At 43.5% G+C, this 13,563-nt stretch overlaps 1 protein-coding gene across 5 annotated transcripts; it reads left to right on the top strand.

Moving 5' to 3' along the window:
• Positions 1-1,685: 1,685 nt before the first annotated feature.
• LOC118320587 (interleukin-1 receptor type 2) lies at positions 1,686-11,397 on the top strand. Of its 5 annotated transcripts, none has more exons than XM_035651530.2 (11): positions 1,686-3,061; positions 3,468-3,671; positions 5,657-5,763; positions 5,993-6,251; positions 6,701-6,875; positions 7,878-8,055; positions 8,710-8,805; positions 8,899-8,964; positions 9,057-9,192; positions 9,643-9,788; positions 10,373-11,397. In XM_035651530.2, the coding sequence occupies exons 3-11, from the start codon at positions 5,679-5,681 to the stop codon at positions 10,516-10,518; spliced, it is 1,287 nt and encodes a 428-aa protein (XP_035507423.2). In that variant the 5' UTR covers positions 1,686-3,061; positions 3,468-3,671; positions 5,657-5,678; the 3' UTR covers positions 10,519-11,397. The 5 variants fall into 5 exon arrangements, with proteins under 5 accessions (XP_035507423.2, XP_035507422.2, XP_047193091.1 ...); XM_035651529.2 differs by having other exon boundaries at positions 3,464-3,671; XM_047337135.1 differs by lacking the exon at positions 1,686-3,061 and having other exon boundaries at positions 3,090-3,671.
• Positions 11,398-13,563: the final 2,166 nt, after the last annotated feature.

Below are 13,563 nucleotides of genomic sequence, written 5' to 3'. Positions count from 1 at the left end.
TGCATCAGGAGCCTTGATGAGTGGCTGTATTGACTTCATTAAAGTTTTAACAAAAGAAAGAAAAGAAAGACAAAAGTGGTTATTATTGATGATATATTGAAAAGTTTGACATCTATATCTGATGAGGAAAATGCCAAGTCGCACTGGGAAGAGGTGCCGACAACGGAAACTCAACAATTCAAAACCACCACTTGGAAATATTTTTATTTCTAAAAACTAAAAATGTAAAAAAAAGAAGAAAGGTCACATGAAACATCGTGAATAGTTAAGTTTTAGAGCTCAGCTATAGTTTCTGTTTCTTGTCCCCCGTCATCCCGACGGTGAAATCACCAGGAACACGCGTGTTGTTCGTTTCAGGTATTCACACAGCGCTGCTCCGACGTGGAACCATCGCAGTGATGTTCCCCGCAGGCTTCGGACGTGAGGCCACGTGGATTTTTGGTTTATTTTTTTATCCCTCTGCTGTTTTCTGCCGTGCTACTCTAACTTATGTCCTCTGTGTGTGTGTGTGTGTGTGTGTGTGTGTGTGTGTGTGTGTGTGTGTGTGTGTGTGTGTGTGTGTGTGTGTGTGTGTGTGTGTGTGTGTGTGTGTGTGTGTGTGTGTGTGTGTGTGTGTGTGTGTGTGTGTGTGTGTGTGTGAGAGAGAGAGAGAGAGAGAGAGAGAGACAGGAAGTTGTGTATTTTCCTGAAAGGCTTTTTTTTTTTTTCCTTTAAATAAACTTTAGTCATTTTAAAAAGAGCTGTCTTGTCCATTTTGTCTTCACGGCTCACGTGTTGCAACGAGACATGGTGAAACAACCACGTTGGCCAACTCCAATGTTTCTAACACAGTTTTTGTTGGATCCATTTCATCATCTATTGTTTTTCTTGCAGACGGTTACTTAACATTTCCTCAGAAAGGCCATTTCATCGATTGTGTTTTTAACATGAATCTGCACATGAAAGCTCGGTCATTCACACTGGAGTCCGTTAACATGAAGGGCCGCCGAGGAGACAACGCTATCGGTGTGTCGCAACGCTCGACTTCTGGTTGGGGCCATCCTGTGGTGTTTCTGTCTGATTTCAGAGAGAGACGAGAAGGGGAAGTTTTGACGAATGTAATTTTTTTTTTTTCCTGCGGAAGTGAGGGATGATTAACTTCTGAAGGATTTGAATAGTCGGTAAGATCAGAGCCACGATAAAAACATTGTACAATAAAAAGCACAGTAAAAATCTCCTCGGGAAATTTGCTCCAAAGAGAAGGCCCCCCCCCCCCCCCAGTTATGGGATTGTTTCCATGACAACCTTGCCTCCCTCCGTCTTGCATCACTACAGCGCTCATGTCGTCTGCGTGAGCGTGACTTGGATTGGAAAAATTGTCCCGTCATGATCAATATGTGTAATATGATGACGGAGTGATGATGAACGGTGAGTGACACTCTACGCAGAGGTTCCTAAACATCTGTTTACACACAGATGGGCATGTCGAGTGAGTGGTTGTTGTTTTCTTCTTCTTCGTTTCAGTGTCAGTTATTCAAGTCACAGGCTCGTTCACACAAACACACACGGAGCCTGAACTTTTCTAAAGTCTCCAAAATCCTCTATGACCCCCTGTACACCGTACAAGAGTTGGGGTAGGCGTTTTTTCTTTATCCGAATAAAGATGCTGTACACGATATTAGTCAACAGTGGCCCCTAGTGGTTCCAGGTGGTAAAGACGCTGCAGCAGCGGGACGCCGCTAAAGACGCAGGTGCTTTTCCTCAGAGCTCCGGGGGAAGCCGTCCACTCCGCCCTGCAGATTAACGGAGGAATGTCCGTCCGAGGTTCACTCGTCTTTTTTCCGTCGCTCTCCTTCTTCGCCTGCTTTCTCTCCCCCCTCCGTCGACGACAAGATTCGTTTTCTGTCGCGAGGTCGGGCTTGTTTTTCTCAATTCGGATGTCCCACCGTCTCCCTCGCTGGGGATGGATGGCGGGAGTGACGCGGTTCCTTTGTGCCGTGAATCCGGCGGCCATTTTTTGTACGAAAAACGCGCCCCAACCGCAAAGATAAATGACACGGTGAAAACAACGACCGACAGGACCAATAGGAGAGCGGATGGTGTCGTTCTACCGCCAATACACTGTCTTCTGTCAATCTGTTTTTAACGTCATAGTGACAAGTTCAAGACAAAGAGTAGAGACATTTCCTGATGGACTAGTAAATAACCAAACGCGGACCAGGCTGCCAGAGGCTCGATAAGCTTCTCCTCAGCATCATGGTTGGATCTGAGGGAGCAGACATCTACCGGGTTACATCACCTGAAAGTTCACCCGACTGGTTTCTACTCCGTCACCTGCTCTGGTGGACGTGCGAGCGCCCACGTGCCGAGGCCTGATAAGGAAACTAGGGAGTGTAGCAGACGCCGTGGTGGCTCGCTGTTACTAATCGCGGGGTGTAGGTGATCATCCCGCCGGCTGAGCGACTCCTTGTGGACCACAGCAAATTGTACAGTTTTAACAAATACTGTTTATTCTCACGACACCGAGAGGTCGCATCAGGGGATCGGCTTGAAATACAAGAATCCGACGACAATGTTAAGTAATAGGAGAAAGCAGGAGGTGGATTTTGTCCATGAGAAATGTTTTTGTTGCTCAGAAAATTGCCCTGAACAATCCGAACTACACAATCTTATAATAATACATGAAAAATAATCATTTGCTAAGCGACGGAGTCGACACAGCAGCTTCAATTTCCAGGTTTAAAGGATTGGTGAATTACTTTTGTCCTATTTGCTGAAACTCTGGCAGTAATATATGATACAGATCATATGTGGGAGAATCCAGTTCATTTAGCGAGCCCTACTGCCTTCAAACCAATATTTGAATTAATAGTTTGGCGACACATCGGGGGGGGACATGCGCGGTTATTTGCTTTCTCTCGCATCGGTCGAGTGTCAAGCATGGAACTGCAGCCAGGAAGTGATTCGTTCAACCTCATGGTAGGCCGGGGTCAACGGCTACAGAAGCCTTGCTCTGACCAAAGTTCCAGAGTACACCCACCGCCACCGCCACCGCCGCACAATGGAAAAGATTGACGAAACGGTAAGAAAGTGGTGCCATCGAACGGACCACTAGCAGAATTCTTTACACCTCCGTTGTATTTGGGGGTCAACAGAAATGTCAGAGGCGAACATCTCACAACGCTGCATAGAAGATTATCTTTCCCTCATAATGTAGATAGATGTGGAGTGTGTGTGTGTGTATGTGTTTGCACGTGTGTGTGTGTGTGTGTGTGTGTGTGTGTGTTTTCTTGTTCTAAAACAAACACGGAGATGGCCTGCAGTGACGCAAGAGGCAGATGATGTCACAGCAGCTACAGTTGAAAACATAAAAAAACTTTTTTTCCAGAATGAACTTAAGGAAATACCTGTGCATGGCAACAACTGAAGCGTGTGTGTGAATGTGTGTGTGTGTGTGTTTTGCGTGTGCGTGTCCGCTGAGGAGTCAGCAGACAGGCGGTGAGCTGTACAGGACACTGCGTTACATTGGGAAACCTGTGAAATTTCCATCTGAGCGGGGTGGGAACCTAGAAAAGCCAGCGCAGGTTCCCCCTGAGGAGGAGGAGGCAGGAAGCTGACCACACGCTGCTGCAGTCCACACGCTCACATCTGCCCGTCCTCGCCGCCGCTCACGCTGTAGCCCGTCTCCACAGGCAAGTGTATGTTTACAGACTCCATATGAATTGCCATCACCATATTTATTGCACCATTTTTTTCTACATATAAATCTCAATCTACTGTAAATTAACTGAAGACACTCACATAGTGTACACAATGTAAAACATATTCAAAAGTCGCAATGTCATGCTGTGAGGAACAATTTAATGGATGTACGTACAAATACAATTGTCTATATATACAAACAGTATGTGTGATTGTATATTTACACAGTATACATATTTTTCTTCATGGTTGATTGCACTTATTGCTTGGACAAAAGCGTCTGCTAAATGAATGTAATGTAACATATATATATATATATATATATTCACATCATAACAGTGACTAACTTTTTAAGATTTTCTAGACTGCAAATGATTATCTTCAATTCCTTTACAATAGACTATAGAATAGAGATCTGTATTTTTTTCTTTAAACCTAAAACGATCCATGTAAAAGCTTTCGACCAAATTATTATAGAAAATATTATCTCTAAATTTAATCAATAATGCAAGACAATCCATACATGATTAGTAATACATATATCATATATTACGCTATTAAATGTGTGTATATATATATTTAATCACAAACAATAAGATTTACAGTAAATAATCAGTCATAATGAGGACGACTGAAACTGGCTCATCATCCCTCTCGATGTCGATGTGTATTACGACACGTGGTTGACAGTGGGAGGGGGTTTGCTTCTGACCCGATACTCTGTACACATTATGAGCCAACGTTTTTCTTTTAATCCCAGATAATGTCATATTTAATGCAGTGTGACTCAAGTGTAGACATTCATTTACAGCAGTGGGCACTCCCACACTTTTTTATGAATGGAATCGCCCTCTGATGACACACTGAAACAAAGATCCTATCAGGGGAAAACGATTGATCACTCGTGCGTGTGTGTGCGTGTGTGTGTCTGTGTGTGTGTGTGTGTGTGTGTGTGTGTGTGTGTGTGTGTGTCTGTGTCTGTGTGTGTGTGTGTGTGTGTGTGTGTGTGTGTGTGTTAGCAGTGTGTGATGTCAGCTGATCCTGTAATGACAAACGAGGAAACAGAAGCAGAAGTGAAAATTGACCATGTTTCCATGGAAATTATTTAACTCTGTGGCCATCCTCGGAAAAAGAAGACCGGCCAAAACTGAGAACAGAGAAGGAAATTAACTTTGCACGACCAAATATCCAATATATCAAATACGATAAATCAAGGTCGATTAGCTGCTATATGCCCGAATAATATGCTTTATCTTTACCGATTGATGTATACAAATATATTACAAGTGATTATATAGTAAATTTAACATTGTACAACAAACCTAAACATTAGATTAGAAATGATTTAGATTAAATTAGATCATCCTCATAACAAATAAACAGAAGATAAATCATTTTCAAATCGAATATATATTGCATTCCATTAAATGCTTTCTGAAACATTGAAGCTTTGTTTTAAGAGTGAGAGAAAAATATATGATACATATCATAATTGATATGTTGATATTCATTTTATTTGATTACTATTTTACTACTGTTGGCTATGAAATGCTGCTGACCTTTGATGGAAGTAGCCTCTCACCCATCTAATGTGACTCATGTTTGCTGCAGCTGGTAAAACCCCCGAGGTTAAATCTGCTTGCAGAGTGTGGGCGTGTCTGATGACGACTCCTGTGATGTCTTCGTATGTTTTATGACGTTCTACAAAAGAGTTAATAAATAGGCTAAACGTCAATAACACTCACGGACGCTTGAGGAAACAACCTCGGCAAAAGTTTTTGCTCCGTGAACCTTCTGGAGCTTAAATATTTTGCATTTTTGTGATCGCCACACTTGCTCTTCAGCCTTTACTTTATGAGCATTCATATTTATTTTCACTGGAAGCTGGCGGCAACTGAGCCGACCTCGTTCTCTCCGACGTCGCCACGCTAGTGAGACGTCGCTTGACGTTCTGTCGGTGGATCTTTTATTTCAGATTCCTGGTGTCAACCGCCATCATGGTCCGCTGGGCGCTGATGTTTGCTGCGGTCGTAATCGAACACGTCTACGGGAGACGTGAGCTACCTCCTCTGCCCATGGAAGGTGAGAAAGCTGTATTATTATGTCGCCGCACATATTGTATATCGTGATGATTGTAGAAGAGAAAAGTCACAGCCTTTTGTTTTCAAATGGACGACGATTCAGACAAAGCTCGACTCAAAAGGCCACATGGACACGTCCCGTGGCATATTGCTGTTATTGTCTTAATGTATAAGTGTAACAGTATGTTACTGCAACTGTAATAATGTAAAAGTGTCGTTGTCCTCCGCAGACGGCTGCTTCCAGGTGACTGAAGAGGTGGAGATATTCAGGGTGGAGGGCGACGCTGTGATCCTCTCCTACCCCATGTTCAAGAGCGTGCTCGAGGCACGCAACATCGCCCCGCCGACGGCGAGCTGCATCATCACCAAGGACAACGGGACGGAGGGCGTGGCCTCCGAGGCCGACGGGCGCGTCCGGCAGCGTGACAAGCAGCTGTGGCTCCTCCCAGCTCAGGCCTCCGACTCGGGGGACTACGTCTGCATGTACAGGTAGAACCTGAGGACTCACCGAGACAATTTCCTCTATATGCGATTTCTCTGGAAACTACACGGCAATATCATTTCATCTCCAAAAATAATAACAACCTAGGGACATGGATAGATAAGCCAAATGAATAAACAAAATAGAAAACAAAACACATTAACTATTTTCAAACTATTTATATTTGGTTTAGTATTTGAAATTTTTGTACAGTACTTTTTTTTATAACTGCTTGCTATTATATTACAGATTAAATTGTAGGAAATGCAAATATTTAACTCAAAGTTATTGGGCAAAAAAGAAGAAAAAAAGGACAGTTACAATAGCAGAGATTTTATAATTTTCTTCAGCACGGCTTTAAACTTTCTAGGTAAATTCTTTTTAATTAATCTTTCCTTGCTCGACCTTCTTTCTACCTGCATCTTTTAAAAATGTTTGTCCTCACTCTTCTCGCCAGAAATGAAACGTACTGTATCAGCGGGAGAATCTCGCTGCGTGTGCTCGAGTCCAGCGCCGCGGACGTGCCCAGACTGTCCTATCGGATCTCGGCCGTCGTGGGAGAGAGGCTGGCGTTCAGTTGTCCGTCTCTGGGCGACTTCAACCAGACGGACAGACTGATCGAGTGGTACAAGGTGAGAGAGGACACAGGCTCCTTGATCAGCACCAGCAGTTCAATGACTATCTGATCAGGTTGACGGGACTCTTCCTCCTGCCGTTTTCACTCCTTTCAATATTTTTAAACTAGTGATTTCCACATGAGGCTGCTGGATCTTGGTCTTTCCTGAACCGGAACCTTTGTTGTCGTCTTTTTACCGAGTCGGGAAACTCAATACGTTTCCAGTTCAACGTCGATTTTCTTGATTCAGTTCAGCAGTGTGATCCTCTTATTCTCTCATTGACGCTCGTTTGAGGGATTAATTGACCAAAGTCTCTGTGCGTGTTTCAAAGAAGTAAGACTAAAACTAATAGCTAACAGTCTATTAGACTGTTGGCAACACTAACAGTTTTTCAATACATCACAGAATGATGGATGGGTTACAGTGTGTTCAGTAAACTTAAATCTACTGAACACTGATATTTATCTCAGCAGGACGCTCAAAGGCGCAGTATGCGATTTTGGAGAAAGATTGTTTGTTGTTGATTTTTTTTTCTACTGCGCTGGTCGGGACTCGAACCCGCAGCCCCGTCAGGTACGGGAGACCGACGCGCTGACCACGAGGCCAAAACCCCTGCGTCACAGCATCTATTGCTAGCACGTCTCTTAAGGTGTCGGGGACAACACACTTTTTCCCGTTGCGCACACACACGCACAGACCGACCGCTTGCGCGCCGTGTGGAAATAGTCGCTGAATTTTTCACGTAGAGCGCATTGGATTAAAATCGCTCACTGCCCCTTTAAGACGGGAAATGAATGGCAAACAGCTGAGAGGAGCGGAGTTACAGTTACCGACAATGACCTGGCCCTCATTGTGTAGCAAACTAAGACATCTTCACATTGTATGGATACTGATAAACAAATACTTCAAAATAAAACTACATGAGAATTTTGGAACATGGGAGCGTTGAACCCTCGACCGCTCCGGTGTCAGTGCCTTGCTCCTGAGTGACGACGCAGTATGTGGCTTCCCCAACAGAACTACAGCTCCACTGCCCTGCAGCCGAGCAGAGTGGGCTCCTTCCCCCGGGACAGCGGCAAACTCATGATCCCCGCCGTGCGGCGATGGCACGCGGGCGTCTACACCTGCCAGCTCAGAGTGCTCATCGAAGACCGGCCGTACAAAGTCAGCAGGATCGTCCTGCTCCGGGTGGAAGGTGGGCGACGCCACAACACTCACACCACTCAACGATATGTATTATTAATGTCAGGTTTATACAGTGCATATACTGTGCTGTGCAGTGCTGACGTTGGTGAGGTCTTACTTTGTTTTGGCTTGTTTTCGCGTTACTACCTCCCCCGTCGTGTGAAATATAAAAGCAACTGTGGACTTTTTCGTGTGGAGAAAATTAATGCAGATTCACCTTTAAAATACCACAATAGCTGCAACCAACTGTTAATGTAATATACATTATCGCACGAGGAGACGTCACTTTACTTTATCAAACGTCTATTCATTATCAACCGTGCAATACTTTATGTGCAATTATTGTTACTGCTGCTCTGTATATAGTCTTAATATTTTATATGTTCTACATATCTTATTGCTTTTTTAAGAATATATTTCTGCTATCCACTTTGCCGCTGTATCATCCACATTTCCTCGTTGTGGGCCGAACAAAGGAATATCTTATCTTATTAATTATTAGCATGCTCTGCCCTCTACTGGCCGAACAGGTGAAACACACTCATGCAGCTCAACCACAGGGACCTCACACAAAACACAAAAGACACAAACTCCACAGAAACTTTGTCAAGATGTGATTACACTCGTCTAAATTTGAGCGTATGTGTGAACGTTTGTCTGCCAGGTGAAGACCCAGCGATCACCTCCGCTGTGCCTGACCTCTCTATGACCCCTGACCCGCAGCTCAGCAGCAGCAGCAGCAGCTTTGGCACCGTTCATGGTGAGTTTGTAGATGCTTTCATTTTGATGGGACAATAAAACTCCTCATGTTTTTAACCAATCGATTAAAATATTGTCTGTGTTTATGTCTCAGCTCCAATAATTCAACCACCTGTGATTGTTTCGCCGTTGAACAGGACCATTTTTGAAAGTCCACATGGTGAGTAAACTTTAAAAAAAAAAAATTTTTAGTCCCAATATATCAAATTCAACTGAAAGGTCCAATGTCAATTCACCTCTGACTCCGTTTAGGTTCAGGACTGGAGATGTCCTGCAAAGTGCTCACCGAATGTGAAATGGCAGAGTCCACCAGGGTCACATGGCTCGTCAACGGCCAATCGGTGCGGTCGTCCTACCTCGATGGTCGGGCTATGCTGGGGGGAAGAAGGTAATTGTTTACATTTTTTTTAAATAATAGATATTAAAAATATGGAGTTGCTGCAGCCATCATATACAATACTCTTTTTTAAACTTCACTGTTTTTATACTTATGAGAAGAGAGGAGAAGTTGTGCATTGCATTACGAGACAATCATGTTCATCAATCACACAATAACATAAATGTCATTTCAAGATGCAAACTGAAAAATTTCTAAGTAAGTTCAATATATCTGCTGTAAAAATTCTACAGTACACACACAACATAAATATATTAAAACACTATTAAAACTGATACAATCTGGAATGTACCATCGTGGATTTCAAAGTGATGGGGGGCTGCCATCACGGGAGTATTATTGGATAAACATCTTTCCTCCGTACATGATCCAACAGTTCACAGCTTTTTCTAACGTTACCAAGCAAACCCTACAAAAACGTGTCTGTCTCAATGTCCCCAGTGTAACCAGGGTGTCAGAGGGCTGTCAGATTGAGTTGAGGCTCATCGTCGTGGCGATGACGGAGGAAGACGTGAACACGGAGCTGAGGTGCGTCACTCAGAACCGAGGAGGAAGACGGGAAGTGGTCGCACAGCTTCGCCTAGAGGGTACGTCTGTGTGTTTTGTATTATAGAACCGCAGTTCTGTCACTGATGTAATTCATCCTCAGATTCCCGTTAAAATACAATACATATGATGATACATAACTACTAATATTTCATATTTTTGTACTCTTGGCCCTTGTCGGTGTTGATTATGATAACATGATAACACTGGACTCACTGAAGTTCTGTATCTGACAGGGCAAGAAATATTTATTTTAGCAATGCCGCCATATTCTAAGACCTCAGTAAATGTGTACTACACATATACATACATATACACACACACACATACATATGGAAAATTCCTATGATGTTGCCAACCTTATGACAAAGAAATGTAACTGAGGCTTGATACTTTACACTTCAACCATAAACCTATAACTATAAATAAGAAGAAAAGACAAATGCAACCAAATATGTGGAAGTTGAATCAAGAATATAAAGTATTAAATATAAATATAAATGCACATCTTTTCATATTGGCAAACATGATCGCAGATGCCGATATGTCTGTGAAAGATGAATCGAACGGGCTCTACTTTGTGTCAAAAGCATGAATTTACCTTTGTCTCGCTCTCTCGTCGCAGACTCCACGTTCACATGGCTGGTGGTGGGAGCAGTGGCCGTATCCTGCTTCCTGGCGGTGGTTTCAATGTTCCTCTACGTCCTCCTCAGACCCAAAAGGAAAACGAAAAGGGATTACATTCTTGCTCGACAGAACAGCACCTTCTAGCTCTACTGCTGAAAACCTTCGCTCCACAGAGACCTTCTGTCATGAGTTTTTTTTCATTACATAGAGAATTAGTCTTTTCATGCATTGCGTGCAGGTGGTGTTTTTGACCGACGCTCCATTTACAGGGATATTTTTGAAGTCTTCTTCCGAGCATCCACGTCGTATTATTGCTGTGACCTACAGGAAATACCCTGCGGACATGAAAATACAGAATAACCAGCAGCGAGTTCTAATACATGGTCGTATTCATCGAAAGCTTCAATCGCGGCTTCATCTGCATATATACGTGCACGCGACACACGGCTGTTTTATTTTGTCATTCTAACACTCCGTCAAGAAATATTCACTCAGGGGCAACTTTGTTCGGCTCGTCCATAGACTGTAAGATAAAGACGGACGACGCATCTCCACTTCTTCCCAGTGGATAGAAACAAAGCCAAAGTATGGGGTGCTGACATTTTGTGCTGGTGACGTCACGTGGAGCCAGAGGCTGCCACGGTATCGAGGTCCCGCCAAATCCTGCTCTCGACCAATCACGAGTCAGGCTCAGCCGTCAACCACCGTGTTTCATGCCATTTTTATAGCGTCAAATAACAACATGTACACTTGAACGGTCCTACAGGTGATAAGAACTACCTAAAATCTATGGAAAAACTGTATTTATGGTGTACTATGACTTTTTAGTTTTGGCCCATGTCCCATCTGCTAACATGGAGGAGTTGGTGGTTTATGACCTGTACTGCAGCCTGCCACCAGGGGGCGGTCCAGATGATTTGGCTTCACTTTTGGGCAGCTGACATGTCGACCATCTTTAATCACAATGTGTGGAATGCGATCTGATGCAACAGTTCAGACATGAAATAAAAATATTTTATGTTATTTATGTTGTTTTGCTTTTTTTTTCGCAGGAGTAAAAACTTTAAAACACTATACAAATGTTTTGGGCTGTTTAAAAAAAAATGAAACATGAATGCAAATTTAAATGTTCTCAGAGAAGCATCTGACACGCCGTGGTGAAAGCAAAACCTCTTTTTGCGGGTGTGTGCACCACGAGGACAGGTCTGAGGCTGCCCAGCAAGACATGCACATCCTGGGGGAGCAGCTCTTTTGTGGCTCTGGGCCCTTCCCTCGCTCGGGGGCAGGCCGTCACATCTCTTTATTAAATATAGATCATCTCCAGTTGCTTCTCTGTGCAGCCACGAGGGGTCTCCATGTTACAGAGTGGGCCACACTGGGCATAAACTAGACCAGGACAAAACTGGATTCATCTGCCAGAACAGGGTACAGCACACAGACAGAGATAAACAACACTGTTGTCATATAAACCGACTGGTTTACACTAGATAATAATGAGAAATAAAATTTAAAAAAGCCCATTCTGTAAAAGTGTGAGGTGTGTGTGTGGTGTGAATAATGTGAACAACTGGATCCTGCTGCTGCGGCTGCTCTCCTCCCAGTTGTTGCTCAACAGATTGGGACACCGGCCGGCTTTCAAAAGGTCCCAGGAAAGGAAATTGCAACATGTGCTGACGTTTTCACAAAAAAGAGGAAGTCAAAGCTGGGGAAGACGTGGCTGTACTGAGATTAAAGTTCTAGGGGGGAAGAAGAAGAAGAAGAAGAAGAAAAAGAAGAAGAAGATGTTTTTACGGGATTTTAATGTGACCTGAGGAGGCTGCTGCCTTTGCAAACGGACTGGAGTAACTTCAGGCTGGTGAGTTCTCCTTTCTGAATACATGACAAAGAGCTGGGATCATTTTTAGAGGCTCAAAAATCCCTGACATCGCCGTTACCGTCACTTTTACCGGTCAACAAACACCAGAGCTGCATTTACCACTTTGTTCTGTTGTATTTTATCTTGACCCTGGAATCAGGTTGACTTCTTTTTCTATCTGGATTCCAGATTAGGAGACAGGCGACGCTGGTGGATCAATAAGGGGGAATAACACACATTTACAGCAACAATATATGTTTCACCCACAAGCTTGTGCGTTTGTATGTTGCATCACATAACCTCCACTTAAACCTCCATGTCGTTACTTTAACTGGGACGAGCGCTACTGTAATACGTTCAAGGTTCGTCATCATTCATCACTTTATCCATTTATGGACATGCACAAAGCTTCAGCAACAGGTATGGTCACTGTAATGGGACAAATAGAATAGCTGAAACAATCTTTTTTAGCGGTGGTCAACAGGAACGGCAAGAATACATTCAATGTGTTTATGTAATCCGTAACATAAACACATTGAATACAAAAACGTCTTTGGTCGTCGCTTCGCAAATGTCACAATTTGCTGGTTTTGTTTATGGCAGTGAAAGCGATGTGTGTGAAGTCAGCGTAGGCTCCGAGACATCTCATTGGCCACACTTGATTGATAAGTAACTAATCTATTGTTTTAAAGAATTGAACTCGTGGTGGTATATCAACTTTACCACTCATAAACAGTCCAAGGACGCAGCATGGGGAAACTAACATCTCATGAAACATATCAATAATCCTTCTTGCAATCACTGGCACAATCACTGCCGCCCCAAACTTTAACCACGAAGAAGTTCCCCTGGTCTGTAAGGGGAGGGGGGCGGGGGGGGGGGGCAGACCGAAAGACGTGCTCGTGAGTTGAGTGTTTTCCAACCGTCACATCGCAGCTGTGAACGTATCGTTCACGTTTTTCTGCAGTGACATTCAGTTTGGGATTGTGGTTGACACACTCAGAGCTGCCCGTCTCCTAGGGGAATTCTTCTGCAGCGGGGAAGCCCTGCTGTGCCCCCGCACGACCGCAGCGCTGCGCTTCAGCATTGATTTTTGAGTCATGGCTCACGATTTTACAAGATGGGAGCTGAAAAAAACTGGTGGCCAAGAGAATAAAATGGTGAAAACTAGACTTGTATTTGTTGTCGTTTTTCCTATCGCCATTAAACTGTGCAATCAGTTTTATCATAATGAGAAGTTTAAGCCCAAAGAAGGTTTTCTATTTTAGCTTAAATTAGGTTTTGAAAATAAGGATTTTTGACCCAACTCCGCGGATGTTCATTGCTAAAAAAAT

Source organism: Scophthalmus maximus, chromosome 14 (genome assembly GCF_022379125.1).
Source record: "Scophthalmus maximus strain ysfricsl-2021 chromosome 14, ASM2237912v1, whole genome shotgun sequence".
In the NCBI taxonomy this organism is placed as follows: Eukaryota; Metazoa; Chordata; class Actinopteri; order Pleuronectiformes; family Scophthalmidae; genus Scophthalmus; species Scophthalmus maximus.
The sequence above is the reverse complement of the archived record's forward strand: the minus strand, read 5'-3'. Positions and strand labels throughout refer to the sequence as shown.

What these genes read in the sequence shown, in the direction of transcription:
- LOC118320587 (XM_035651530.2), top strand. Translation starts at nt 5,679, where the DNA reads ATGGTCCGCTGGGCGCTGATGTTTGCTGCGGTCGTAATCGAACACGTC. An exon ending in ACCTCCTCTGCCCATGGAAG is followed by an intron (nt 5,764 to 5,992) that starts GTGAGAAAGCTG and finishes TGTCCTCCGCAG; the next exon opens with ACGGCTGCTTCCAGGTGACT. An exon ending in CATTTTTGAAAGTCCACATG is followed by an intron (nt 8,965 to 9,056) that starts GTGAGTAAACTT and finishes GACTCCGTTTAG; the next exon opens with GTTCAGGACTGGAGATGTCC.